The sequence below is a fragment of the Rissa tridactyla genome, chromosome 11, assembly GCF_028500815.1.
Source record: "Rissa tridactyla isolate bRisTri1 chromosome 11, bRisTri1.patW.cur.20221130, whole genome shotgun sequence".
NCBI lineage: Eukaryota > Metazoa > Chordata > Aves > Charadriiformes > Laridae > Rissa > Rissa tridactyla.
In genome coordinates, this window is record NC_071476.1 from 6915843 (window position 1) to 6941760 (window position 25918).

The 25918-nt window shown below is 47.9% G+C and overlaps 1 protein-coding gene across 3 annotated transcripts; it reads right to left on the minus strand.

The window, feature by feature from the left end:
• Positions 1–203: 203 nt before the first annotated feature.
• On the minus strand, positions 204–25918 carry SLC25A48 (solute carrier family 25 member 48). Of its 3 annotated transcripts, XM_054217752.1 has the most exons (10): positions 25633–25918; positions 23689–23732; positions 19988–20059; positions 19164–19416; positions 17561–17809; positions 16186–16319; positions 2389–2433; positions 2259–2285; positions 1460–1588; positions 204–454 (listed from the first exon to the last, which is right to left on the minus strand). In XM_054217752.1, the coding sequence occupies exons 1-10, from the start codon at positions 25676–25678 to the stop codon at positions 347–349; spliced, it is 1107 nt and encodes a 368-aa protein (XP_054073727.1). In that variant the 5' UTR covers positions 25679–25918; the 3' UTR covers positions 204–346. The 3 variants fall into 3 exon arrangements, with proteins under 3 accessions (XP_054073727.1, XP_054073729.1, XP_054073728.1); XM_054217753.1 differs by lacking the exons at positions 204–454; positions 1460–1588; positions 2259–2285; positions 2389–2433 and adding exons at positions 12332–12469; positions 13055–13184 and having other exon boundaries at positions 25633–25916; XM_054217754.1 differs by lacking the exons at positions 204–454; positions 1460–1588; positions 2259–2285; positions 2389–2433; positions 17561–17809 and adding an exon at positions 8793–12469.

Sequence of the window (25918 nt, forward strand, 5' to 3'; positions counted from 1 at the left end):
ATATTTCTGTCCTGGGGACAGGAAGGGGAACTGGCGCAAACTCAAGTTCCCGAGCCCATGGGCATTTTGCTGTGGCATCTCACGTGAGGGAAATTGTTGGACCAGAGCTCTGCAGAAACATCTTAACACTCACTGGTACAAACACAGGTTTCAGCAAATATAAAACCTATAAAATGAAGACTCTCGAATCCTTTTGATGCTTATGTAAATTATAGTTTTATTGGTTTAGCAGTTGTTATTTCTACCTTTTATATTTCAGGTGGACAATAAATACAATAAATAACATTTCTGTTCCCTCTTCTTATTGAAGAGGTTTGTTTTTTTAAATCATTTTTAATTTTTTTTTTTAAGCTCTGCGTTTATTGATTGCTTGATACGTTTGCAGGATTTTTTTCAAAAATTCCTTCACATTTCCCTTGGTCTTGTACTGGCATTGCTTCCCACGTGCCAGGCTCTGTGATGGAAGAAAGAACAAAGATTGGGTTACCAAAGATTTTATAAAAAAATAAAGGGCTTAGATGAAACAGTTAAAATACACATTCTTTGGAGCTAAGCAAGGATTTCAAAAACAATTCCTAAAGAACTGTTCCTAGAGCAGTGACTGTAAGAACGGCTTTTCGTGGTGACTAAGAAGGTGGAGGCTGGACTGTCATATAGTTATAAATGAAGTCATTCGAAGTAGGCTCTTTCAACACGGGAAACAGGGCAGGTAGAGCAGTTTAAGAAGCTGGGTAAGACGAGGGCAGTGGCCCTGCTCGGTGTTGCAGTGTCACTCTAACAATATTCCCCCTTGCAAGTTTGAAACCAGCTTAAAGGAGCTCGAGACACTGCACCACCAGCCTCTTCCCCGGCTCACTGAGTTACACAACAGTTTTGCTCAGTGTGTAAATAAAGGATGTTTCACTGCCTCAGAAAACTCATCTGGGGATCCAGGAGTCTTCTGGAGCATCATCACAAGTTTGAAGATGCTGCAGTTCACAGCAGTATTTCATGCCCAAGTATCCTTGAAGAAACTGCAGCTTAGGTAGAGTTAATGCTCCAGAAGAGGAGGTGGCTCTGCCTGCCTGTCCCCAGCCACGCTGCTTCTGCTCATCTCTCTGGTCTTATATCATTACTATTTAGCCTAAGAACACAGTTTGAGAAAGGAAAATAGAAAAGCGATTTAAATAAAGCTCCTCTCCCAGAGATCTGTAGTGACAGGTCCTCATGCTAAAGGGCTTTGGAGACGGGCAAGAGCGCAGCAGGGCAGAACCCATCTCCCTGCTTCCTCTGCCAATTTTAATAGCTTTCCATTGCCTCACAGATGTTGCAGCTATCATATCTGGCTCCTGCATAAAAGGAGGATTTAAAACAAATTTGAAATTAATCCAACACTTAGCTACAAATATTTAAATTATCAGAAACCCTCTCTCTTGTAGAAGATAGACCAAGAGCTATGGAAGAGTAAGAAAAGTCTTACTTCACAGAGGTTTCTGTCCCGTTGAGCCTGAAAGATTCGATTAAGCCACTCAATTATTGTGTTTGAAGATAAGTTGTTTTGCCGCATGTGTTCGGTTCCTTCCACAAAGCATGCCAATTCATGGCCAGGCTGTTAAATGAAGAAGGCATTAGAAAAAAATAGAATACATTTTGTGTTTATCTACAGCAAGAATATGTAGTCCTAAACACGGCAGCAAGTCACAGTTAAATGTAATATATTTTGTGTTCTATTGAAAACTGATACAAGAACTTTGGGGGGTTGTAAAACACCGAATTATCATGTGTGCCTGTATATCATGTATAATAACACCTGTCACATCTCTCAGAAAACCTTGAACCGTAAAAGTAACCTCTTTGAAGTATAGTTTCAGCAAATGCGGGGTTTCACCGTATCTGAGGAGGCTTACAAAAATGGCTACACCTAGAGCTGAGCATCTGAGGCCGGACATCTCTGGCCCAGGTTCACTGGGCACCTAACCATAAAACAAGGTCTTGCGGAGATTTTCAAAGCAAGAACGTGTATCTCTTGATTTGTAAGTCAAGCCCGCGGAAGACTTTTGCCGGACTCTGGGCTTGGTTCTGGTTGCACTGGTAACGGGAGGACTTCTGCTTCCCTCTCCACCACTATTCATCACGCTCAGTTTTGCTGCTACTGGTGTATTAAAATCTTCCTCATAACCGAAAGCAAAAGTTGTATAAGGAGCAAAGTGAACAAACTTAAACTCAGTTAATACTGAAATTCTTGAACAACTACAGTAGCTTAAAAAAAACAGACTTACCTCAGCAATGGGAAGACATGAACATGACTGAAAGTGAAAAGAGTGAGCATTAAAATCCAGCATTGCTAGCATTCAACACACAAGTACATTTTTGTTTAGTTTCACGAGAGTCTCAAAGCGATGTACTCACACTGCCAGCTGTCTCCCTACATGGGCAACCTAGAGACCTTTCCTCCTGCAAGAATAACAAGAGAGAAATCAGTTATTTATTATCATCTACTTTACAAGCATGCATTCTTACAGAATTACGGTGCTAAACAGCCACTTACAAGTAGACGATTTGTATACCGGATAATTTCACGGACGCTGCAATTCTGTGCGTGCACAGAGAGCAGCAAACAAGAGAAGAGTATGTATGACAGCATGCTGGCATTCATGTGCAACTCAGCCTGATGGGTGACAGAAGAATAGGAGGACACTCCTTTTAATTGAGTCTTCACAAAATTCCCATTCTAATATGGAAAAACCCAATTATAAAACTGATACCAGGTGCCCACTATTTTTTCCCACTAGCTTGGACAGCATTTTAGAGAAATCAAACGTGGAATTGAGTCACCTTCTGCAGTGACTTTTCTTTAGTACTGCGGAAATTCACAAGTGCTCCTCAGAAGTGATTAATTTGAACATTATGATATCACACCCCAACAGGAAACAATGGTTAAAAATCTACGAAAGCATGTTTTTTTTCAGATGTGGGTTTTGTCTCCTATGCTTATGTAAATTACAGTTCCATGAAAGCGAAGAGACAATAATGTTCAGCATTGCCCAAGTTCCTGAGAAAACACACTGCCAGGCTGCGAGCTGGCTTCCCCCTGGATTCAAAGCAGGACCTTTCTCAGAGAGAGTTGCCAATGCTGCAGGGCTCTGTGGAGCAGATGAATGGACGGAGTTGTGGAACGGTGCCTGGGGAAGTTGTCAGGCCGAATTACAGCTGCTGGAGAGTGATCCCATAGTCCTCGATCCCACCTCTGCCGAGTGCAAGTGCACCAGTGTGCAGATAAGGATCGGGCCCTCAGATGTCACATCCCACCTGGTCCCTTTGAAGCAGAAAGGAGTGGATGCAAAACCATTCCTAGGTGACCAAAATGGTATTAACTTGGAAATTCTCCCAGATGGAGTCTCCAAATCAGGTTGAATGTCTGCTAGAGCTTTCTGTGGCCACAGAGGCTTCCTTTTTTCAAGTTGCACACCTTGGCAGAGCAAGTGGTAGCCCTTCAGCTGTTTTTAATATCCCCATTGTTGACTTTTAAGCTTCCCTCCTGTTATGCCTTAAAGCCTGTTATGCCTCAAAGTTCTTCTCCAAAAGGTTGAGCTTTCTGCTGGTCAGTCTGGCTGAAGGGTGAGTGCGATCTCACTGGAAACTGTCCTGGAAAGAGAAAACATCGGGTTGCAATTTGCTGGGTTTTTTTCTCTGGCATTTGCCTATGGGCAAGGGATTCATCTGGCCAAGCGGGGCTCCGCTGCCTGCCCGGGGGAGCGCAGGAGGCTCTGCCTGCTTCTCCTGCCCCCGTGTGCCTGCCTGCGCACCCAGCGCCGGCTCCAGGCTGGGACGGATGCTCCCTGCCTTTTCTTTGAAGTTTGTCCTTAGATGATTTAGTGTGGGAAGTGTACCATCCCATCACGCAGCTACAGCTTTCACACAAGCCCCGGGGAATACCTAGAAGAAGCCAGAAGCCCTCCCTTGGCAAGCTAAAGCTGGCAGCAGGCTACGTTAGGATGCACAGAGGCACAAAAGCGTATCACAGGGAGGGATGGTGTTCGTGAGCCAGGCAGTGGCGTATTTCAAGGCACTGGGCTGTTCGAGAAGGCCTAAATCATTGATTTGTGATCGAGAGCCTGTGATTCCCTGAAAGGCAGTAAAGAGACTGCTAGGATGGGTAGGTCTCCCTTGCGGAAACAGCCTTTTGCTCAAGCGGAGCCATGGGTGTGCTACGCTCTGTTTCTTCAGCCAGTAAAGCCCCACAGCAAGAGCGAGAACAATTAGTTCAAAGCGTAAATCCCTGAAGGAAATAAATGATGTGCAACGGTTGTGGAACACTCGGTTTCTCACATGGTTGAGAAGAGAATTTTACATGGTTTTACAGGAAGGAATTCACAAGCATCTTTGATTTAGCCAAGGTTGTGCAAGGAATACGGTAACAAGCCATGGGGGCAGAGGGACAAGGGGCTCTTTGTGACAGCCAGGGGTTTCTACCGCTTCTTGTTTTTAAGGAAAATATGTTCATTAGAAATCCCATTTTGCCCAGCAGCTGCCGCGCTCCATCTTTGCAAGGATTTTACAAAATCTGATATACTTAGCAGGGTCTCTGAGGCCTCTTCACCTAAGGAATAGTGTCTCAATGCAGCTGCCATGCTCTGTAACTAAAAGCGATTGATGGCATAAATTGGATGCAAGACACACAATTAGGACCTTTCCATTAATGAGATGTAATTATGCTCGCTGGACAGTGAGCAGACCAGATAATTGCTTCCCAGGCCTACCACCCAAAAAGATAAGATCTGTATTTTTGTCACAGGTTGGAAATCAGAGTGGCAGAGCTTCCAGAGCTGCTCCTGGGCGGCTCCCTGCTCCTGCGGTTCCTCCTCACAGTCTCTGGCTGCCAGCGGTGCCAGCGCTATCTCTACATCTTTTCATTTCCATTCGATTGCTCAGTGAGATCCGTCTCATGCTGTTGTTGCTCCAGGGTAGATGGGTCACCAGAAAAGCTGTATTCAATCTACAGTGAATCAGAAATCACCAGAAGTCAAACTGGCAGAGAAAGAACTTTCCATGTATCGGTTAGAGGAGTAGTGGATTGTGCACAGAAGTGAGTGGCACAAGTTACGGCTTCTCTTTGGAGAGTTTAGGCTCTATTCTGGAATGTAGAGGCTGATTCAAAGACCATGGAAATTAATATTTTCTGCCATCCCAGCAAAAAGACCAGGTTTTTAATATGATCTTTAAACACTTAGTTTTGATATTTTAGAAGTCTTCATTTTGATTAACAGCTGCAGCAACGTATTTTCACAAATATGTTGTCATTTGTGTGTTAAATACAATCAGCATTTTATTTTTTGTCCTTGTGTCTAGATATCTGATCTGCCGCTGTTCTGCTCCCTTAATCTCTCTCTAAACAACACAGGCCAAAATGTAGAGAGGAAACAGAGGTTTTTCGACCATCGTGCAAAAAAGCTGAAACAAATTCATAATATATTGGAGCAGGTTGGAAGGTGACAGTGTGAGTCTGCTTCCCTCCAAGGTTGCAAACCCACAAGCCTCAAAAGGCCGGTTGTCAACGTGGGGAGCCATCAGTGCTAAGTCTGGTCTTTCTGAAGCTTTTTTCCTCCCTTTTAGGCTTTCTAGCTGGAAAAAAACCAGAAACAAAGGACTGAAACCCAGGATTTTTAGGAAAGGTGACCAAGCTCAAAGCCCACAATGTAGAAACATCCCCTACGTTGTCATTGGGAAACCTGAGTGGGGAAAGTTGCGGTTCTCAGCCTGGGGCAGGACCATGCATGAGGAGATGGTATATCTCCATCCTTCTTATCACTTCCCTACATCCTAAAGGATGCAGTGGATCAGCAGAGCGAGGAAGGGGGCAGAGGGCACTGCCAGCACCAGGCGAGCACATCAGCTGGGTGTGCCGGGGTCAAGGTCGCAACTTTCAAGTAACAGGATTGTAAGGTTTCAGGCCAGAACAGGTATTTGGAAAAGGTGAACACAAAAAACTCTCCCAATATATTTCTGTGCTGCCTTACAGGCAGTTCCCTCTGGCTCCTTTGGGAATCCTCATCTCACATCCTGTACATTTGGGATATATTCTCTTTTCCTGCACCTATTTTGATGAGAGGTTGATTGACCGAAAATGCGACACAAATGCCCAATTTCCAGATAACTATTTTAGCCTGGTCAGCGTGAACCTCCAGATCTGAGTTCTCATGAAAGAATTTGCATCCCACTGTTGTGTTTCCAAGAACCTCTGTATGGTTTGGGCTTTTTTTAATGTAGAAAAAAGATTCCCTGTAGAAGAAAAACACCAAGATAACATACCAGCTTGTTTTACATTTGCTGTGTACACTGATCAAGATGTAAGAGCTTGCAAAGACCACAAATGAAAAGATGCTATTGATAGTTTCATTTTCCAGACATAAGGTGGTTTGGAGGTTTTCGGTTTTTTTTTCCTTTCTCTTAGATAAAGATGACATATGCCAGTGTAGAAATACAGGAAAACAGGGTCATTCTAATTCCTCCACAAAAGGCTAAACCATTGCATAGTAATAGCAAGATTGTCTATGACAGAAAGGTGTAAAATCCAGATGAACTCAGGGAACATTTCACGTGCCAGCTTGAAGAGGGCAGTGACATCTCCTGAGAGCTGCAAGTTCTGCTCTGTCCTTGCAGATGGACCATGGGATATCCCCAGACTCAGGTTAGCTTCTGTAGATAATGGAGCCCCCATTACTTTCAGAAGAGTTTAAATTAATTGGAAGTCAATCAAGCTAGCTAATCAAAACTGGTTGTGCGCAAGAGCTGTGAGATGGGGGAGCACAGCTGAGGAGAACCTTCAGAGCTGCGAGTCATCCTTGTTTCATGCAATAATACAGTCACCAGAGCTTTCCTGGGTTTTCTAGCAGGGGAGCCAAGCTGCAATGATATTTAGCAAGAGCTGAGGCATCTAAAAGCGAAAAGCCCTGGCAGCAACGTGGCAGCCATGCTGGGCATTGCACTTATTGCAAGTGCATCTCACAACCGACAGCCTCCGTAAGTAAGCAGAGGAAAACAGGAATCGCCCACAGAGGTTGCCAGATCTCTTGTATTTTAAGATTTTCCTGATGCCGTTGTTCTCACTTCAGCATCTCCTTTTGTGGTCCTGACCACTTTCGCACTAGGAAAGAAAAACATTGCAGAGCTCTCAGGTCTTAAGTCCACTCACCCTTCCTGGCTTGTCCCACTGCGAGGTGCCCCTGGGTGCAGGATGTCCTTCTCAGCACAGCACACGGAGGAAGGTTGGACACGTAGGATGGAGAGACAGCACAACGCATTCACCCCGTGGCTGCGTTAGAGCCCTCCACCTACCATACCCGTACTGTAGCTCGCTTCCCATGCTGGAAGCATTGACAAAGCACCTGCAGATTGCTTGATGGAAACACAGCAATCACAACTTAATAACAAAATAAGCACGGATATTGGTTCACACCTAGTTGCATGAGTAAGAGCAGCCTGGCCCTCTTCCACAAGTCTTGGCAGTTCTTTCCATAGTATATGTAAAGTAGGTTATGTTAGCGCTAAAGTGTTTTGAAACGTGGGGGAATAGACCATGAGCCGGTCCAGTCCATGCAGATAAGCTATGTAAGTCCTGATGCTTTTACAGCAGACGAGGCCATGGAGGTGCCAGTCGTGAAGCAGCGAGTGTTGGCAGCAGGGCAATCTCAGCCTATGCTTCCCCTCTTGCAAGTTTCTTGTTTCTCCAACTCCTTCTCCCGGTGACCCAAGGTTCCCTGTTGCTTTCTCCATCACTTAAGAGGACCTTCTTTTCTTTGCAGAGGTTTCGTGATCTACAACCCAGCAGCTTTGGTATTTCACCTAGACTAAGAAAGGATTTCTTGATGTTTTCAGCATTTTGTATCTTACAGTGAGACCTCATACGGGACCTCTGAGACCCCCTTAAAAATATATTCTTCTGCTGCATGTCTGGCTCTCAGCAGGTTGGCGATTCCAGTAATATCTGACCGGAGCTGTCGCAGGATCTACAGTTCAGGAAAACTACTTTGAAAATCAGTGTAACTACTTAAATTTCCCCTCAGTGCATGGCTCAATTCCCTTTGGAGCCTATCTCTGGAAGGAGACTTTACATACTGCTTATCTAAGTTGGCAATGATCAGTCTTTGCATCACCATAGGAGCATATATAGGCAGAAGGTGGCTGTAGAGAAAGGAAGCTGTTCATGTGCAGTTTATGTTCAACTTAGCAACTTGAACTTCTTCCCACTTCTCTCCTTGGATCGCTCCATTTCTTCTGACTCTGCACTTCACCTTTTTCTTCACGGATACAAGCCAGGCGTTGGCCTTCTTGGCTTACATGAATGCAATGTCTAGGAGAGAAATCTCCACTATATCAATCTCTACGACAGAACAAGGAACTTCAGATAAACCGAGGAGATATAATATATCTTAATGCCTGCAAAGACGTCACCTACTGCTCTGTCTCAGAGTGCAACAGAAAAAGAGAAACGGAGATGGAGACGGTGTTCTCGCCCTCCCCTGAGTGTGGACACACCAGGCAGTGACTCCCGAGGCATGAGAAAATCTCAGCCTCGCCCAGAGCGATCAGAGGCAGGGCTTCAGCAGGCACTAAAACCCCTGAGGGCAAGCGCCTGCACGCGATGTCACCTGCACCCTGCCTGGGAGAAGGACTCAAGGGCATTATAGGTGCCCAGCAGCAGCGGGGAGGCAGAAACAGGGAGGTGAGGTGGCCCCCTCCTTGCCCCCTGGCCAGAGAGCAGCCCCAGCCTGCTCCCTCCTCACCGTCCCCCCCCCCTCTATGGACGTCACGAAGCTTGTCCCAGCAACCAAAGACCGTCCTCCAGGTCAGGGCTATTGTCCAGAAAAATTGCTTTTCACTGGGAAATTGGTTCCCATTTTTTTAACTGGGGAAATAACCTGCTGTTACCTTTTTTTTTCCTTCCATAGCACTACACAGTGTATAAACTGGGAAAAACAGCTACATGGTCTCATTAAGTAATGTAAGGTGTTGTAAGAGCTGGAACACCACCAGCGACATGAAAGTTGGGCAATTACAGACTCATTTGAGGCATGACGAGTCTAAATATGCTTTCATATTCCAGGCAAGAAAAACATAGAAGTAGGTTTCCCTGGTCCTTCTGGTCTCCCGTCTCATTTTTTACCAATTTCAGGATTTGCTGCATTTATCTTACAAATGTGGGGCTCTGTGAGCATCTGTGAACAAGCTGTCAAGCGGATGGTGTCTCCCACTCCAGTGTGTGTGGGGAACGTGCCGCCGACGGCAGGTCACTGTGGCTACAGCACTGGCAGAGGGGCAGGTCTGTATCCTGAATTCCGTTGACGCAGGGAATTTTTCTTTTGTGTAATTCAGGGACAAAACCACCAACATATGCAATCAGTGCCCCATACAAGGGATTTGACTCAGCTGTTTCTATGGCAAACTGTTGGCACTGTTTTAAAATCCCATCAGCAGGTCCCCAAAGAGGATTCCTTAGAGATCCTAGTTTCTATCAGTGGATAGTGACATTGATATTATCTCTAAAAACTACTGCATTTGATATATCATAAGGAAAATCATTCACAAGACACAGACCTGTCAAGTCTCAGCGTGCGTAAATTGTAATTGCCATCCCTCATCTTTGAGACACGGGCCTGACCCCCACTGTGGCAGCACTCGACCCCAGACCTCTTTCCTTAGTGACACAGTCAAGCACTCATTATGTCAAAAGCAAGACTGGATTATTTATTGGGCTCACAGCCAATCGTACCAATCACGTACCGTCACGGCGATGGGTACAACTGTGCCACCAAGTGCCATGCCTCAACCGCTGCTTGTCCCAACCCTGCTGTGCCTGACCCAGCATCAGCCCCATCTCCTGCGCAGTGGCTGGGGCTGCTGACACCCTCTAAACCCTCATGCACCAGCCTGGCATTGCTTTGCCTCACTCATGGTTTGTCTATGGATGCTAATGGGGTGATACACCTATTAACCAGTGCATCCAGGGCTTGACTCCCTCCTGCTGGGCTGGGTGAGCCATTGGGAGGGCAGGGGCACCCCAAAATCGGCTGCCGAGCGAGGGGCTGCGCTGTTGGGATGGGACCATGTGCTGGTCTGGCAGCAAACGTGGGCTCGGGGTTGAATGGGGCAAGGCAGAAAGAGGTTTCCTGGCAGGTGGAGTAAGTGGGGCGGTGAGGAGCACAGGGGCATGCCCTGCCACGGACGAGGGTGCCATCATGTGGCCAAAGCCTTTTATTCGCTCCTCATTTGCTTTGCATATTTTTTGTACTAAAAACTTTCTGCCCTCTGCTCCCTTTCAACGCCTGGAAATCCACAGCTCTCCCCGACAGCTCCTTCTGGCGGGTGTGCATTTCACAAGAGTTTTGTCCAAGTAAATCCTGAGCATCCATCTCAAAATTGGTTTAATTGGATGAAGAATGCCAGGAAGAATCACCAGGTGACTCCAACATGGGTCTTGGGGCCTTAAGCCCAGGAGGGCACTGAACACACCAAACCTGCGCACTGTGAGGGTGATCCAGATACGCAGCTCATTGCAAACCTCAGCAGTTTAATTAATTCGTGGTCCATTTTACATAAGGCAATCAGATAAGTATCACCATTTATTTGCACTAAACAAATGGTCTCCCCGAGAATTATCCCTGGAGACATAAGATGTTACGCATCTGGAGAACGTTTTACATATATGCATTAAAACAGGTAACATGGAAAGGATGAATCCTTAAATGCAGCCAGCAACAAATACTTGTGTGAAGGCTCATCAGTTTTATCCATATTGTTTATCAAAAACAGATCCCTGTGCTCTCGCCAAGCTCAAAGGCACTGTGAACCTCCTTGCATGCAAGTCCTGAGATGAAGCAACACCAGCTGTTTCTCCAACTTTAAGGCTGGTTTTGGAGGAAGCCACGCTTCTGGTTTTCATTTGGGCCAGAGCGAAGAGGAGACCAATGTTGGGGACCCCGTTTCTGAGTCTGGCTCCAGACCCGAGGTTTTAGGCACTTTCTGCAGAGGTCTTCAAGTCTTGCCACCAATTCCTCCATTAATCCGGGGAAGAGAACTTAGGAGTTTCTCTTTCCTTCTCCTCCCTTTATGGAGGAAAGCTGGACAGCTGCTCCAGGTTGTCTTCAGAAACCTTTACTGAGGGCATCTGCTAAAACTGCCATTGCTGGGCTTTTTCCCCAGAGCTCTTCTTCTCCAGAGGAAGATGCAGGGAACTGTACATTTCTCAGAGGACAGTGTTGTCCCACGCTGTTCCCCCATGTCCCTCTTCATGCGAGGCTGTTACCCCTCAGCCTCTCCTGCCACTGCCACTGGAGTCTTCTTGTCCCAGCAGAGCTGGTTCTTCTTGGTTTTTGGCATCAGAAGCTCCATGCTTAGAAAATAAAGCATGAAGATATTTAACAGCAGTAATCATGATGTAAAAGATCTTGGAATAACTGAAAGGCTGAGGTAGACCACAGAGAGACCTGGGTCTGCCCCAGTCATCTCAGTGGGATTGCAGCAAAGAGCTGGAAGTCTGAAGTTGGCCCATGTATTTTAGACAATAGTTTGGGATAAACCCTGCATCCCTTGAAGAGACTTCCTTTGGTGGTGGTCTCTCAAGGCTGCAAAGTGATGTCTGCGGGGTTTGGGAGTTGGCAAGTTGGACTGTCACATCAGGGAAATCAGAAGGTCTGACGAGATACCTCTAGCAGGTCCCTGGAGGGCTACACAAGGCGAGTTCGGTAAATCAGTAGGCACCTATCCATATGAAATGTGGACTTGTTCTATTGGTTTCTGAAGAAAAATAGCAGCTTAGTCTCTGAATTTAACGTCCTTCTTTTTCCCAATTTAATTTATGCCTTGGATAACTGAAGTTGTTGAAGCCCTTCACATATTTTCATAATAACGTGTTAAATTGTGGCAAACTGGAGAGTTCTGTGATGTAAAATATGAGTATCCGTTCATACGGGTGGAGTCATCCATTTCTTTGATCCTGAAAGCAAGCTAGGATTTGGTGGGAATCCAGACCTTCCAACATGAAAAGCACCTGCACACCCATCACAGCTCCCCCTTTCCTTGTTCACATAAAAGATGAGCATTAACGCAGTGTTGTACAAAAGACGCTCTCTCATCCGGTGTCGGTTGGGCTGGTTTTGGGGTATATCTCACTGGTGTGGGTAAGGGAAGTAAGTTGTTCTCTTGGCTCAATGGGAAAAATGTCATCGGTGAAAAAGCCCAACACCAACATGGGAATTATTAACGTGCTCTTAGACAACAGAGTGAAAGATTTGATAAAAAAAGCAGTCTTTGGATTTGATTGAGCTGGTGCAGTTTTTGGAGTCCTCCAGGGACTAAGTCCATGGCAGAAGAGAATGGAGATGCCATAGGTGCAGGAACAGGAGTCTTCAGTCAGAGCAGCTGAGCCCTCACCACCACCACACTGCTGATTTGGCTCAGGGAAGTAGGAGACTTTCAGGTCTTCTTGGCAACACTTTTGAAATAAGAAAGAAGGAGGTTTATAACGTACTGCAGAAAACAGCAAAGACTGCGAAGAATAATCTTGAGTATTTAAGTGCTAAAAAAATTTCTGTAATTGGGTATTTTTGATGCTGCTCCTTAATGCAACCCTAGGTTTATGAGGGAAAGAGTAAAACTGTGAGTTGGTAGTCAAGACACTTTGAAAGGGCTTAATTTCAGGTCTGCGTGGATGGATCAAAGGAGGAAAGGATATTGTGCAGGGACTTCAGTGAGAATGAGATTTCAAAACTCATAGAATTCTAGAGAATATTCTCCTTTCAGATTTTCTTTTCTGATTCACACTCATCAAAACAATCACAACAATCAGAATGGATTGTAATGAAACTCCAGGAGATCTGGAATGAAACCAAAATCCATTGGCACATCTGTTGTCTGCTCCGAATCCCACAGACCCAAATTTGAAAAGTGTTTGACTATTCAGATGTAGGTACACATGTAAGGTATCTGACTTTCAGAGGATCTATACAATTGCAACTCCATTTGTTTCAAAGATTAATTCTCTAATTTTAATAAAGCTAGAGGGTCTTCATGCGCTGACCTGGAAGTTAAGGATTGCTCTCATTTTGGTCTCTTTTCATTGCTTTGAGGGAAAGTTCATAGCCAAGAAACATGGCTGAACTCGTTGGGAATCCTCGCACTGCATTGACCGTGACGCCCCTAAAAAAGACCTGTTGGGGATGGAGAAAGGTTAGAGCATAGGAATATACCGGCTATTTTAAGAAGAAGAAGAAAACATTGAACGAAGTCATGGTGGGCTTCTGAAGAACCAAATATTGGTTTACTCAGGAGATAGATTCTCACTGCCGGTCTTTGCTAAAGTCTGCGCTGGAGAACAGAAACGCAATGGCAAAGGTCACTGGTTTGGTATCACTGGGCTCCAGTCTCCCTATGGACCTCCCCTCCGCATCTACCAGCAAGAGCTATGAGAGGTAGAGGGTAAAAAATGGCCTCATGCCACTGCTGTAGAGCAGAAAGCAAGAAATCTAGAATATCTTCCAGTGTTGTCCTATCCAGCTACAGCCCCTCCTTCCCTGTGCATACATAAGATAAGCATGAGGGGGTCACGCACACCCCAGGGTACAAGAAAGCTGTTGCTTTCATGCAGCAAATGCTCAGACTCCTGGGGTTGGGTCTATGGGTGCAGAAGACGTTTGAGAATCAGAGAGGGAGGAGCGGTGTGGCTGTGAGCCAGCCCGGCCAACGCGGGCGCTGTGCCACGCGGACTATTTTGCAGCTTTCACCTTTGAGCATAGAAACAATTTCTCAATCAGCAGAAAACTAGACTTGCTCCGTACCTTGCTGAGAGCCAGCTCTTGCCACCAACTTTGGGAAAAAAATACTTGATAGAAGCTTATTTTTTCACCTGTGGGTTCCTAAGGTCAAGATTTGGTGCTCATACATATACCAGTGTTTTCTTTCATCAAGATAATAAATATGAATATATATAATATATAATAATAAAGATGAATATATATAATAAATATGACTTCCCCTTCTGCTGAATATGTATTTTTTGGAAAGATGCTGGCACTTACAAGACCCTGCGTTTTTTAAGTCCTTGAACAGTAAAGTGCTTTCTGGAAAGCAGAGAAGGTGCCCTTGTTGCTTCTTGCTCCTGGCATTGGCTTGTCTCCCTTCGAAAAACCTCCTCTTTACAAACATTGTTGCCTGGTGATTGCAGGGAGTATCTCTGCTGGCCTATTTCTCACAAACTCACCCCATTAACGACCCAGGCTAATCACTGTGGTCACTACTCTAAGCACCAGAAGTTCAGAATAGACGTGAAAAGTAACGTCAGCAAAGCAAGCCCTTCCACGCGCTACAAAGGCAAAACTCCCACGCCTGCTGTAAGAAAGCATGGAAGATCTCGGCTCTAAGACCAGAAGCCCATAGATTTAAGTATCTAATCAGTATTTCCCCTGAAATACTGAGCTCTGCTAAACACAACCACGTTTTGTATCCAATAAATCCAGTGAATGGTGCCGACTTGTACCAGGCAGAATCAAAACATCTTCCCATTGTTTAGGATAGAGTTTGCAATGTGAAATTGCAATATTGGGATATTTTGGGTATTACTTGATTTATTGGGCTCTTATTTTGTTAGGAAAGACAGAATTTTCTGGGAGGAAATTTATATTTTTGCAGTAGCTATAAAGGAACACAAGAGAGACAAATTAAATAATAATGAAGACATATGAAGAAAAGCCATAAACTTTTCTCATCAGAATGAACACACCTGACTACGGAGAAAGAAGAGGGCTATATTTACATTTTTTTGTGTGCCAGGCAATTGTTTTCAGCACTGTGAATGCCGTTCCTTTGTCCCAGAATGAAAACATCCAGAGCTGGGTTTGCCATTTATCATCTTTGTGTTTCCTAACATCTAAAGAGATTTTTGCTTATAAGAGAAGGATCTATCACTCTTATCATCGACCCTATTGCCGGCTTCGGTCTGGGTGCCAGGCACGAGAGCAGAAAAACTGCAGGCAGCGCAGACCTCAAACAAAAAAATTTAAGTGCCTGGACTGAGGATGAGGATGGAGAGAGAAAGGAAAACACATAGAAATTCCCTTTTCACCCATCCTGTGTTTTACTGTGTGCCAGACTGCCCGTGCAGGGCAGGTACTCTGCGTAGAGCCTGGCGCACCCTGAGCCTCCTCCGACCATCCCAGCACGGTCTCTAGCGTCTCTCCCGGTGCCTGTGCGTCATAGGAATGTGACTTTCTTCACTCAACGGCAAAAAACAAACCAGGCTGCTGTGACAGCTGCCGTAATATAGTGGCAATAGGTTGGCAAATATTTAAATCACACCAACTTGTGATTTTGCAGGTTATTTTTTCTCTTTGTAACTTGTTACTTTCCCCACAGAGTGTGAAAATTAACCCTTTGGAGCTAAAAGCCCACATCATGTTTTGGTGACAACTTAAATACAGATTTATATCAATATCAGGAGACGTCGCTTCTCATAACCGTGCATTGGCAGCGCAATAAAGCTGCAAACCCTGGTTCTCTGCCATTCACATTCAGCAGAGGCAAAGTTTGCAGGTAGAACAAACAACTTTTATTACACTGATAGACAAAGTCAGAAAAAGAGATAAGTATTTTTTGGCACACAGCCCTTCTTCAGGTTTGAAGCCAAAGCAATTCTGATTTAAGAGCATTTTCAATCTGCTCTATCTTGGTGGAAAATGAGGGTAAATGCGGCATCAGTTCCACCACAGCATTGCCCAAGGCGACCCAACGCACCTTGGGTGCCAGCACGGTCCTGCTGGAATCAATTCCCATTGACTTCGGTGTCAATGGGAACCATTTAACCTCTGCATTTTGTCAAAACAATCACGGAGGCAAGGATTTCTACCTCTAATTTATGATAAATCACATCCACAATTAAATGCACTCACATGAAGTGTTATTTTAAGTTAATTACACCAGCAGACCGTGACCCCCAGTCGTTCATTTTTTCACTGCTGTAAGGTGCATTATTACTCTCACTATTATGATTTAGAAAGAATCTGCACTATAATTACCGACTGTCATTATTATAATTTAGCAGTAACTAACTGGCTTTAGCTGTCTCTCAACCCTGCAGGTAGGTTCGTAACAGCCATTGCATTTCCCAAGTGAAAATTAAATGCCTAATGTCCAGATTTTACTTGAAATATCACTTACTTTTAGTCCCTCGTTCCGGTAGCTCTGCAAGATACAGTCAAGGGTCCCTTTGTACTTGTTTAAATGAACTCCATCTGCCTGAAGTCGACTTTTCACAACGTCCATTGGCGTAGCAGTCACCCAGGAAATGGCTCCTAGAAAAACGCAGAAGTATTTGAACAATTTCTTCTCCCTATTTCCATGGCCGCAGCTCAGTGAAGTCAGAAATTCACCTCTTGTCTACCACGTCATATTCATGGGATTTTTGTTTCAGTGCATTCACCCTGCTCAGGCACAGGAACGGTATTTCTGGGAGCAAAGTTCCCTGTTTCTGGAAGAAGTGGTGAGATTTTGGGGGATACGCTGGTAATCAAATGCAGAGAGCCCAGGAGGTGCTCCCCCAGGTGCAAATACATCTTCTGCCGTGCTTCTGGTGGAGCATGGAGATGCCGCGGGAAGAGCCTGAGCTGCAGGGAGCTGCTGCTTAGGGCAATTTAAAAAAAACCAAACACCCGGAGTCCTCAGATAATACTGTTGAAAAGCAAAGTTTGAGCTGAGAATGCAAATAAGAGGCTGGTCCATCTCATGCAACCAGGATTAGGCTCCACACAGCTGAGACACATCGTCACTCCTATAAAGAAATCCTCTATTTACATTGATTAGCCTGCAGCTGAGTGGGATGTTTTGCCTCTCTGGAAAGGTCAATGTATGACCCGAATACATGGCCCAGTTGGACAGACAAGAGCTACGTGAGCGTGGGGGCATACTAGAGAAGCTGTTCAGATGGGCCAGGGCTCTGGTTTATTTGCAGAAGAAACAGAGAGGGCATTTTGTAATCATTACCTGAGCTAAGGATTGATCTGCATTTAGGGGTCTGCAATTGAGAAATGGCCAAGAAACGGGGAGTGGGTGTAGGGGTGACCTCACAGATGTAAGCATGGTGGGGAATGAGCGTGCTGGTCTTGCGGGCAGGTGTACGCAGGAAAAAAAGAGAAGATCAGTAAGAGTCAACTCTGCTGCGCGCGGGTAGGGTGCACGCCCTCCTGGTGGGCAGCCAACAGGTTGAAGTCCTCTTCTGGAGGCATCTTGGCTGCTGTGTATCACTGGCAATGTGATACTCAGGCTGCCGTGAGACATCCAGGGAGGTGAAGGTGCCAGCTTTTTTCCTTGTCACTGACATTGAGCCTGATGAAGATCTGATAACATGACTTCCATAAAGTTTGTCAAGTCATAAAGCACAGCTGTGGTGCCAGGGGACCTGGCCCCGGGGGAGGAAGGTCATTTAGCCCCCTGTCTTCTCCTGGTGATCGGAAGGATGTGGTGGCCCCTGAGCCACCCCCCCAGGGAACCTTCCTGTCCTTGTTTTGCCCAGTGTTGTGGGAAAAAAGGTGCTTACCTGCTACACCCCCCGCCAGCCAGATGGAGGAGGGACTAGGGGAAATGCATCCGTCAGGGTTAATCCAGCTACAGAAAAATGTGTAAGGGATGAAATAGAGGCAGTAGCCAGGAACATCCCTCAGAAGCATTGCTCCCATGCCTCGGTATATTCCTGCTATCCCCTCTTTCTGTAGGACTGTCCTAAAGCAGTGAATTGGGCCTCGGTACGCAGGAAATCCAGGAACTGTGGGCTTCGGTTTAATGTTTGCTGCAAAAAAAATATAACTGTTATAATAGCTCTATTGCTACAAAACTCTCAAAAGCCCACTGCCATCCAACAGAAATTGCTGCCATCCATTTTCTTTTGCTGGAATGAAGATGTACGGTGGGGAAAGAAGCCTTTTGGAAAGAACACTTAGGTCCATTTTTAAAAGACATTTAGATGCTTCAGGACAGATTTTTCTTAGATACTTTGCATGCCTCCCAGTATGTGTCGAGTGAGATTTCCAAATGAATTTAAGGCCATGCACACAAATTTCATGGATTTTAACCACATCTGGTGCCAAGCTGCATCTTTGAAAGCCTTGACATCTTCAGAGTCTGGCCCTTCTGATACAGGGGACTGAGATGCTTTTGGAAAGGGCATTAGGTTGCTGAGCTGCATGGAGGCTTTTCAAAATGGACATAATAGTATTTTATCAAAGCAATACAAAAATGTCAATATTCCACAGTTAAATACCACAACTGTAATCATGAGAAAGGTGTTTGTGAAACTGCTGAAATACAATCTGTCAAGCTCTGAAGCTGTGCCGTCTCTTCCTTTGGCTGTGCATGGGGTCGGTGGGGTTTCATAGAATCATAGAATGGTTTGGATTGGAAGGGACCTTAAAGCTCATCCAGTGCCACCCCCTGCCCTGGGCAGGGACACCTCCCACCAGAACAGGTTGCTCCAAGCCCCGTCCAACCTGGCCTTGAACACCTCCAGGGATGGGACATCCGCAGCTTCTCTGGGCAACCTGTTCCACTCGAGCAGAAGCAAATCCTTCTACCTGCAGCTTCTGGAGAGGTTACAGCTGCCCACTGCCATCCTGCCGGTGTCCCCTTCTGACCCATCTTGCCTGTGCCTGGGTACCTGGAACCCTGTCCCAATAAGCCAGCAGTTTTCCAATGTACATGTGAAATTTTGGAGGTTTATGGGCAAATGTATGTGGGATTGAGAATGTGCAGCAGTAGATGGGGAGCTGGCATTACCACTGGCAGCTGTGATGCTGCTGATGGGATCTCCAGGGGACCTGACAGCCCGGGGACTTGCTGTTCCTGCCCCATGGCTTGTGGGGAAGGCAGCTCCTGCGGCTCCTGGTCCTGAGCAGACCTGCCCATGTGTTCATTATAGATGCCAATCAGCAGGAAATGCTAGCGGAGATCCGATCAATGTCATTGGTAAAAACCCTCCCCTCGAGCTGCGCAGGATGGGGTCCATCCTGAGGCTGGAGGAAGCACCTTCAGCTCAAGGTGGCGGCACAAGGCAGCAGAGAGCTGGGCCTGGAAGCAAAATTGTCATAAAGCTCTCAGTAAACACCGAGGACTGGCAGAGAAAGGAAAAAGAAACTCTTGCTTCTTACCTTCGATGTACGGCTGCGTTTGCATCTGCAGCCTTATCTTTACCAGGTCCACAGGAGTGCCGATGCCCACAGAGATGAACCCTGCCACGATGCTGGCCAGAGCCACATCGGCAAGCACTGGCGCCTGGGCCGGGTCTCCGTGGCGGAAATGGCTGAGGAGCCGCTGCGTGTTGCTGAAGACGCCAAAGACCACGGAGCTGTAGACGGCGATGCTGGCCAGTGGGAAGGACATGCCTTTGAAGAAGCCGGCCACCTACCCAGGGAGGGGAGCAGGAGTTAAGAGAGCGAACAGGGCTGAGCAGTGTAAAAACCAACTTGTCTGTTGGGCCAGAAATGTAAATCCAAGTAGCAGGTGTCTCCTGGAAACGGCTGTTTGTACATGCTAATTAATTCATACTAGAGACTTGTAAAGATTGTGCAGAATACGGGATATGCTGAAAGCACAAGAACCCACATAAAAGTCCCTCTTCTGGCCAGCTTCTGTGCTGGCATCACCAAAGTCAGCAAAATACCTGCGGTTGAGCTTTGCCAGCAGGTACGGGCAAACCATCCCCTGTGGAGGTAACACCCTGACCCATGCGGGAACATGGGCAGTGTCATTTATCACTCCCTGCCAGGGGTCTGCCTTTTCCCTATAGGAATAACCAAGAGAGTTACCTTTGAGTTAAGCAAGAGGCGGCTATAGGGATTTGCAGGCTCAGTTGCACCAGCTTTATTGATCTTCATATAACTGCTGGTGTCAACAGTGACTTTGTGTAATTGCTTCATGTATTTATCTATTTGCATTTTCTACCAGTGCATTTTAAGTAAGATAAAGTACTTACAGACTCATTTCTGTACACAGTGAGAACACAGCTGAGTGTATTGCCATACCCTTGTCCAGCTTGCAAACGAGTCTGCAAAAGACATTCATAAAATGCAATTAAAATCTGATGCTTCCAGCCCAGGGAAAGCTCACGCTACATAAACAATGTGCACTTTGCTTTGAGAACGAAGCCTTCCTTAGTTGTAAAGAAAACAGAGCAATAAAATAAGATATACGTGCATCCACCCCCTTTGAACTTTGCCAGAAGCGGGGCTAAAGGGGATCTGAGAGGTCTGAAACTTTCTGGAAACATCTGGAATCGATGACTGTCAAATTGCTCTGGAGTCCAGACCAGCTACTCTGGCCCAGCAGAGTGCTGGTGTGCAGAGCTGTCGTTGGCAAGGTCCGGATTTACGTGGAAATCGGAGAGTGATGTGGTCTCCTCCATCCGGGGACTCTCGGGGGAGGTTGGGATGTGTTGCTGAAGGATGGAGAGGAGAGTTCCCTTGGGAGGCTTCCAGGGCCCTTCCCATCCTAGGTGGATTTTAAGACGTAGAAATACTAAACGGAGCCAAAATAGTTTGGAAATTCTCCATGCTTGACTCAAAAATACATTTTTTACATCATGTCCAACAAAGACATTTTGTTTCTGGAAAGCAATGGTCGTATGCCTTCCAAAAAATGCCTACAACAGCTGTGAGAAATGGCGTGTAAATCACGACAAAGCCTGTATGATTCAACATGCTTTCCCTGCTCTCACACGCACACATATATATACACACATGCGCACACATATTTAGACCATCTTTCATTCAAGCTGCTGAAAAGTTTGCAATAAAAATATCCTAACAAGTGATGCATTTTGGGGGCTTAGAGGTGTGTGAGGAAGTGGAAACCCTGTTTGGGTCAGAGGACCTGGGGCTGCAGCAATTAATCTCGGATGAGGCCGGAGCTCATATTTTTATCGGAGGACACTCACATGTGCTCTCTTGGGGACGTTTATAGGGAATGGGGACAGCATTTCTGGTCACATCCGTCAGCATTGCTGCTAGCAGGAATGACACAACGAAGCCCGGAGGGACAATGCCGACCTGTGCTGGAGACACAGTCCCTTCTGGCGGCTCAGCCCCGACTTACACTGGGGGTGAAGCAGAAATGTTATTTGGGAATTTAAAGCCCAAAGGAGTGAGTGTCCTCCAGAGTTCATGCCTGGGGAGAGCTTTTGGACAGCAAAGAGCAGGTTGAATTACACAACGGCTTGGCCCAGAGCCCTGCAAGAGCCTCGCCGGCGGGGTGCCGCAGGGGGACCCGGAGGTGGGGAGAGAAAAGGACAAAAGCTCGGGCTCACCCTTCACCCCGGGGATGCTGCATCCATCCATCCATCCATCTGCCCGCACCGAGCCCCGAGCACTGCTCCGCACCTGGCCAGAGGCCACGGGGAAGGCGGCAGCGAAAGTAGAATATTTACCGAGCCCTTACAAACAAGCCAGTACAGGCAGATGCCAGCTGCGGCTCACGCGGGGCACGTTGTGCAACGCAGAGGCGGTGGGTGCAGACCTGTGCGTGCCGTGACTCCCGCCGGCGGGAGCAGGGACGAGGGGGGCACCCCGGGGCAGCTCGGCACAGGGCGACCATGGTGCACAGCCCTGCATACCCTCCTGGCTTCATTTGCACACTTAGCCAGACATTTCCGTTTTGCCTCCGTGGGCTTGGTTTTTTTTCCTTTTACACAGTAACCAGGTATTTAGAGGTTCAAGTTAATACATTTTTTGACTGAGTGTCCTCACAAGCTGCTTCTCACACATATGCCCCTTAACGAAGCTGTTAACACCCAGCCCTGAAATCCCCGCTGGCTTCTCTGTCAAAGTCAGCTGATGGCAGCATGGATATTCCTCAGGAAACTTTTCCTTTCTGTTACGTTTTAATTAGACAGGGCCCTTGGGTGACACCCAGCAACTGAAGAAAGTCCTGGGGAAACGAATGCAATGTGGAGGATAAAACGTGAGAAAATGTAAAACTATTTACAGGGGAAAAACAGCTGCTTGGGTTTGATGGAAGCTACGACGCTGGGAAGGGGCCAGCTGGAGGAGGAGGCCTGCTGGATGGGAACCATGGTGCAGATACCACAGACCCCATCCAACCTGTCTTCCAGTCTTGACCTCTCCTCCAGGTGGGGAAGGACCCCCCATGCCTTGGAGGCTGCGAGTGCTGCTGAGCTGCCCCTTTCACAGAATCACAGAATGGTTTGGGTTGGAAGGGACCTTAAAGATCATCCAGTGCCACCCCCTGCCCTGGGCAGGGACACCTCCCACCAGCCCAGGTTGCTCCAAGCCCCGTCCAACCTGGCCTTGAACCCCTCCAGGGATGGGACATCCGCAGCTTCTCTGGGCAACCTGTTCCAGCGCCTCACCACCCTCACAGTAAAGAATTTCTTCCTGATATCCAATCTAAATCTCCCCTCTTTCAGTTTGAAGCCGTTACCCCGTGTCCTATCTTTACACTCCCTATCTTAGCGCCGTGTAAAAACCCTCCTTTCCACTCCCCTTCCGCTAAATTTGGAAAGATAACAATTCTGCCTACTTGGTATTCCCAGGCCATGCCCAAAGCCAAGGGCAGCAGAGGGGTCAGCCTGACAGTTGTCTTTATAAGCACTGAAGGATGGGCTCGCTCTTTCTTGGCAGCCAGAAACTCAATGCTTCCCAGCAGGATCCTCTCTCACTTGTTGCCAAACTCCCCCAAACCTGGCAGTGACGCCCTGATGGCTAGCCCGAGATGGGGATTGCCTTGGCAACCCTGGGCAGAGCCTGCCTGCGCTGCCCGTGCCCTGACAGGCCATCTCCTGATCCCAGGAGAGCCGGCTGCCTGCAAGGGGGTGGCTGTGATGGCTGGAGAAGGGACATGGCGGGGGCCGCGCTGGACCCTGCCTCCTCCCCATCACCCTCTGAGGGTCTCTAAGGTGCAACCAGGACCACTGGCTCTTGGGTTTGTCTCATCTGACGGCCCCACCGGGTGCCAGCCATGAGGCTTGAACCAGATGAGAGCACATGGGCAGAGCAGCAATGGAAGCTGGGCAGAGATGCCTATCACGCTGTACAAAAGGAGAAAGGAAAAAGAACAGGATCTTCCTCTACATCTCTGCATCACTAGGGATGGTCAACTCGCTTGGGTCAGGCTGTATTGGTGTCCGCATGGGCTTGTCTGCATCGTGCTAGCAAATACCTTCTTACATCTCTAATTCCTTCCCTCTGCGGAATAATTGTCTGGCAGGAATAATTGCATCTCATTGCCCTGGGATAACAATTTCAGCACTCTGCCCTTCCAGCGTTGCCAACACTAGGAAAACACATAAAAATGTGCCTGTGGCAAAACAAATATAATTCCCCCGTTGCCCTTTGAATACTTGTCTGTGGCAAAGTTCAATCAAACATTGGCAGAACAGTTTGGTAAACCACACATTAAGTAAGGCCAGGTTTAATTTTCAGCATTAATCCTCACCGGAGGAAATCGCACGTATCAGCCAGTTCCTTTAGTTTCTCATTTGAAATGAGCATGGGAGAGGAACAAAGGCTAAAGTCTATGAAAACCTTTCTACCCAGGCTAAATTCCCCCTTGGGCTGGCAGGGGAAGTGAAGGTCTTTTGAAGCATCATCTCGAGAGAAGCCACCTCCCCGTCGGTGGGGTTTTGGGTGGTGACATGAGAGCACAGTTCGAAGTGTTTACCTTGATGGTGTCCAGGGGGTGGCCCACAACCACGCTGGCGGCTCCTGGGGATGGAAGCAAAGTATTACACAAACCATTGAAGAAGGTTTTGTGACGGGACAGGAAGTGATGGGTTTATAGGGGAGGAGGAAATTTCCACGGGAACAGCCATACTGGGCCAGTGCAGTCTCTAACAACAGGCAAAAGGTGGGCAGAAACACTTGTACCTCTTCTCCCCGCGCCCCCCCCAGATACTCTCCTGGACTCCATCAACATCTCAAAGGCATCCAATTGAGAAGAGGAGGTGGTGGATTTGTATGTTCTGTCCATGAACAAACCCCCTCACACTCTTGTAAGCTCATGCAAATATTTAGCCTCAAAAAGGTGAGATTCAGGTTAGACAGGAGGAAATGCTTTCCCCTGGCTCGGATAGCGATGCACTAGAGCCAGCTGCTGATGAGGACTGTGAACCGCCATCCTTCGCTGTTTTAAGAGCAGTGTATAGAGCTACCCATCAGGGATGATTCAGATAAAGAGGATCCTGCTCCATATTGATCTCAATAGTTCCATCCAGCTTCATTCCCCATGGTTCTCCAGGAGAAACTGGCCCATTCCCCAACACTGTCCTCCCCAGGCCACTCACTGCCAGGAGCCCCCGTGGCAGGCCAGAGCACGGTTTGGTTTTCCCCTTCTCCGGGAAGACGGAGCAACCCATGTGCCGTGGCCAGGATATGGTTTTGTGTGCTTATAGCAAACACCACCTGCAGTTTTCAGGATGTTTGTGGAGATGGTGGAGAGTTTGTGCTGCTTCCACACCTGCAAGTCTCCGCGCAAACCAGTGTCCCCAAGTGCTTTGGAGACTACATTAAATTTCCCACCTATAGTGGATTAGGACTGAAAAGAGCATCATGTCCTTGGTCAACACGTTACGACTTTACTCAAAAATTTGTTATAAAATCTCCCCGCTCCTCCTGGACCTTAACCTGAGACCACCTGTGGTCTAGTGCTATGCATGAAAACTGGCCGCTGCCACCCACACCGGTGGCTGTTCACCCCCTGGGCATCCTGTCCCGCTCCCGGGGGTGTTTGGCAACAGCGCAGTTCAGCGGGGCAGGCTGTGTGCTGCAGCCTCCGCAGGCTGCGAACATCCCAAAATCTCATGTATCCTTTTGGCAGAGGTTCTGGGGTGGGGTTTTTTGGGGCGTTTTTTGTTGTTTTTTTTTTTTTTTTTTAGAGTCAGCTAACCTATTAACCTGAGCTGGCCGGTCAGGATCCGTGAGCCATCTCACATCCGTACCCCGAACCTGGTAGCCAGGGCAGAGCCCTGGTCTGCAGTGGCCAGTGCTGTGATTGCCCCTTTGCCCGGCCGCTCCTGCAGCCGCTCCCGGGAGCGGGGCAGCCCAGCCGTGCCCCTTATCAGCTGTTAAACCCAGGGGGAACATTCGCGTTTCCCTTTTCTTTCTGCTATCTGTTTTCCCGGTGTTTGCAATCAGCATTTTCAGCGGGCGGGATCGATACCGCACCTCTGCCGGCATCGCCGCCCTGTTTGCCGTACCGGAGTCAAAGCCTCCCCCCGGGGGTGTGTGCGGCTGGGCGACCCCGGGTTGGCTGCTGCGAGCCCCGGGCTGTTCGCCTCCGAGCCCGGGGGTGCTTCCAGCTGGGAGAGCAAGGGAGGGAGAGCCGGGGGCGTGCGGAGTGGCTCCAGCAGCCGGCCCCCACCACCACAGCAGCATCACCCGTACCCACCCTTCAATTTTAAGTATCCCGCCCGCGGAAATGGGATTAAACTGCACTTCTGAGCCAAAGCAAAGCAACCCGCGCATCCACCGGTACGAGCACGCCGGTGGGAGGCACAGAGCGTAGGTGACACGGAGGATTTTATCCCCGCTCAGGCTCCTGTCCCCGTCCCGTCTCCCTCCACCCCCGCCCCGCCGCCATCCCCCCCTAGCCCACCGCACCACTTACCGCCCACCCAGCCCGCCACGAAGTCCTGCAGCTGGAGGCTGCCCATGCCGCGCCGCCGAACCCCTCCCGCCGGCGGGGCAGGGGGTCCCCAGTGGCCGGGGGGCTGCGGTCAAGGGTCCCCGCCGGGTACGGGGGCTCCCTCCGGACAGGGGGGCCCGCCGGGCAGGGGGTCACTCCGGACAAGGGGTTCCCCGCCGTGGGCAGGGGGTGCCCGCTGGGGAGGGGTCCCGCCGGGTAGGGAGACACTCCGGACAGGGGTCCCCCCCGCGCGGGGTCCCCTCCGGTC

Coding starts and splice junctions, on each gene's coding strand:
- SLC25A48 (XM_054217752.1), bottom strand. CDS start 25,678: ATGGGCAGCCTCCAGCTGCAGGACTTCGTGGCGGGCTGGGTGGGCG. Junction 19,417..19,987: donor CTGTGTACAGAAATGAGTCT/GTAAGTACTTTA, acceptor CTCCCTGGGTAG/GTGGCCGGCTTCTTCAAAGG. Junction 455..1,459: donor GGGACAGAAACCTCTGTGAA/GTAAGACTTTTC, acceptor CTTCCATCACAG/AGCCTGGCACGTGGGAAGCA.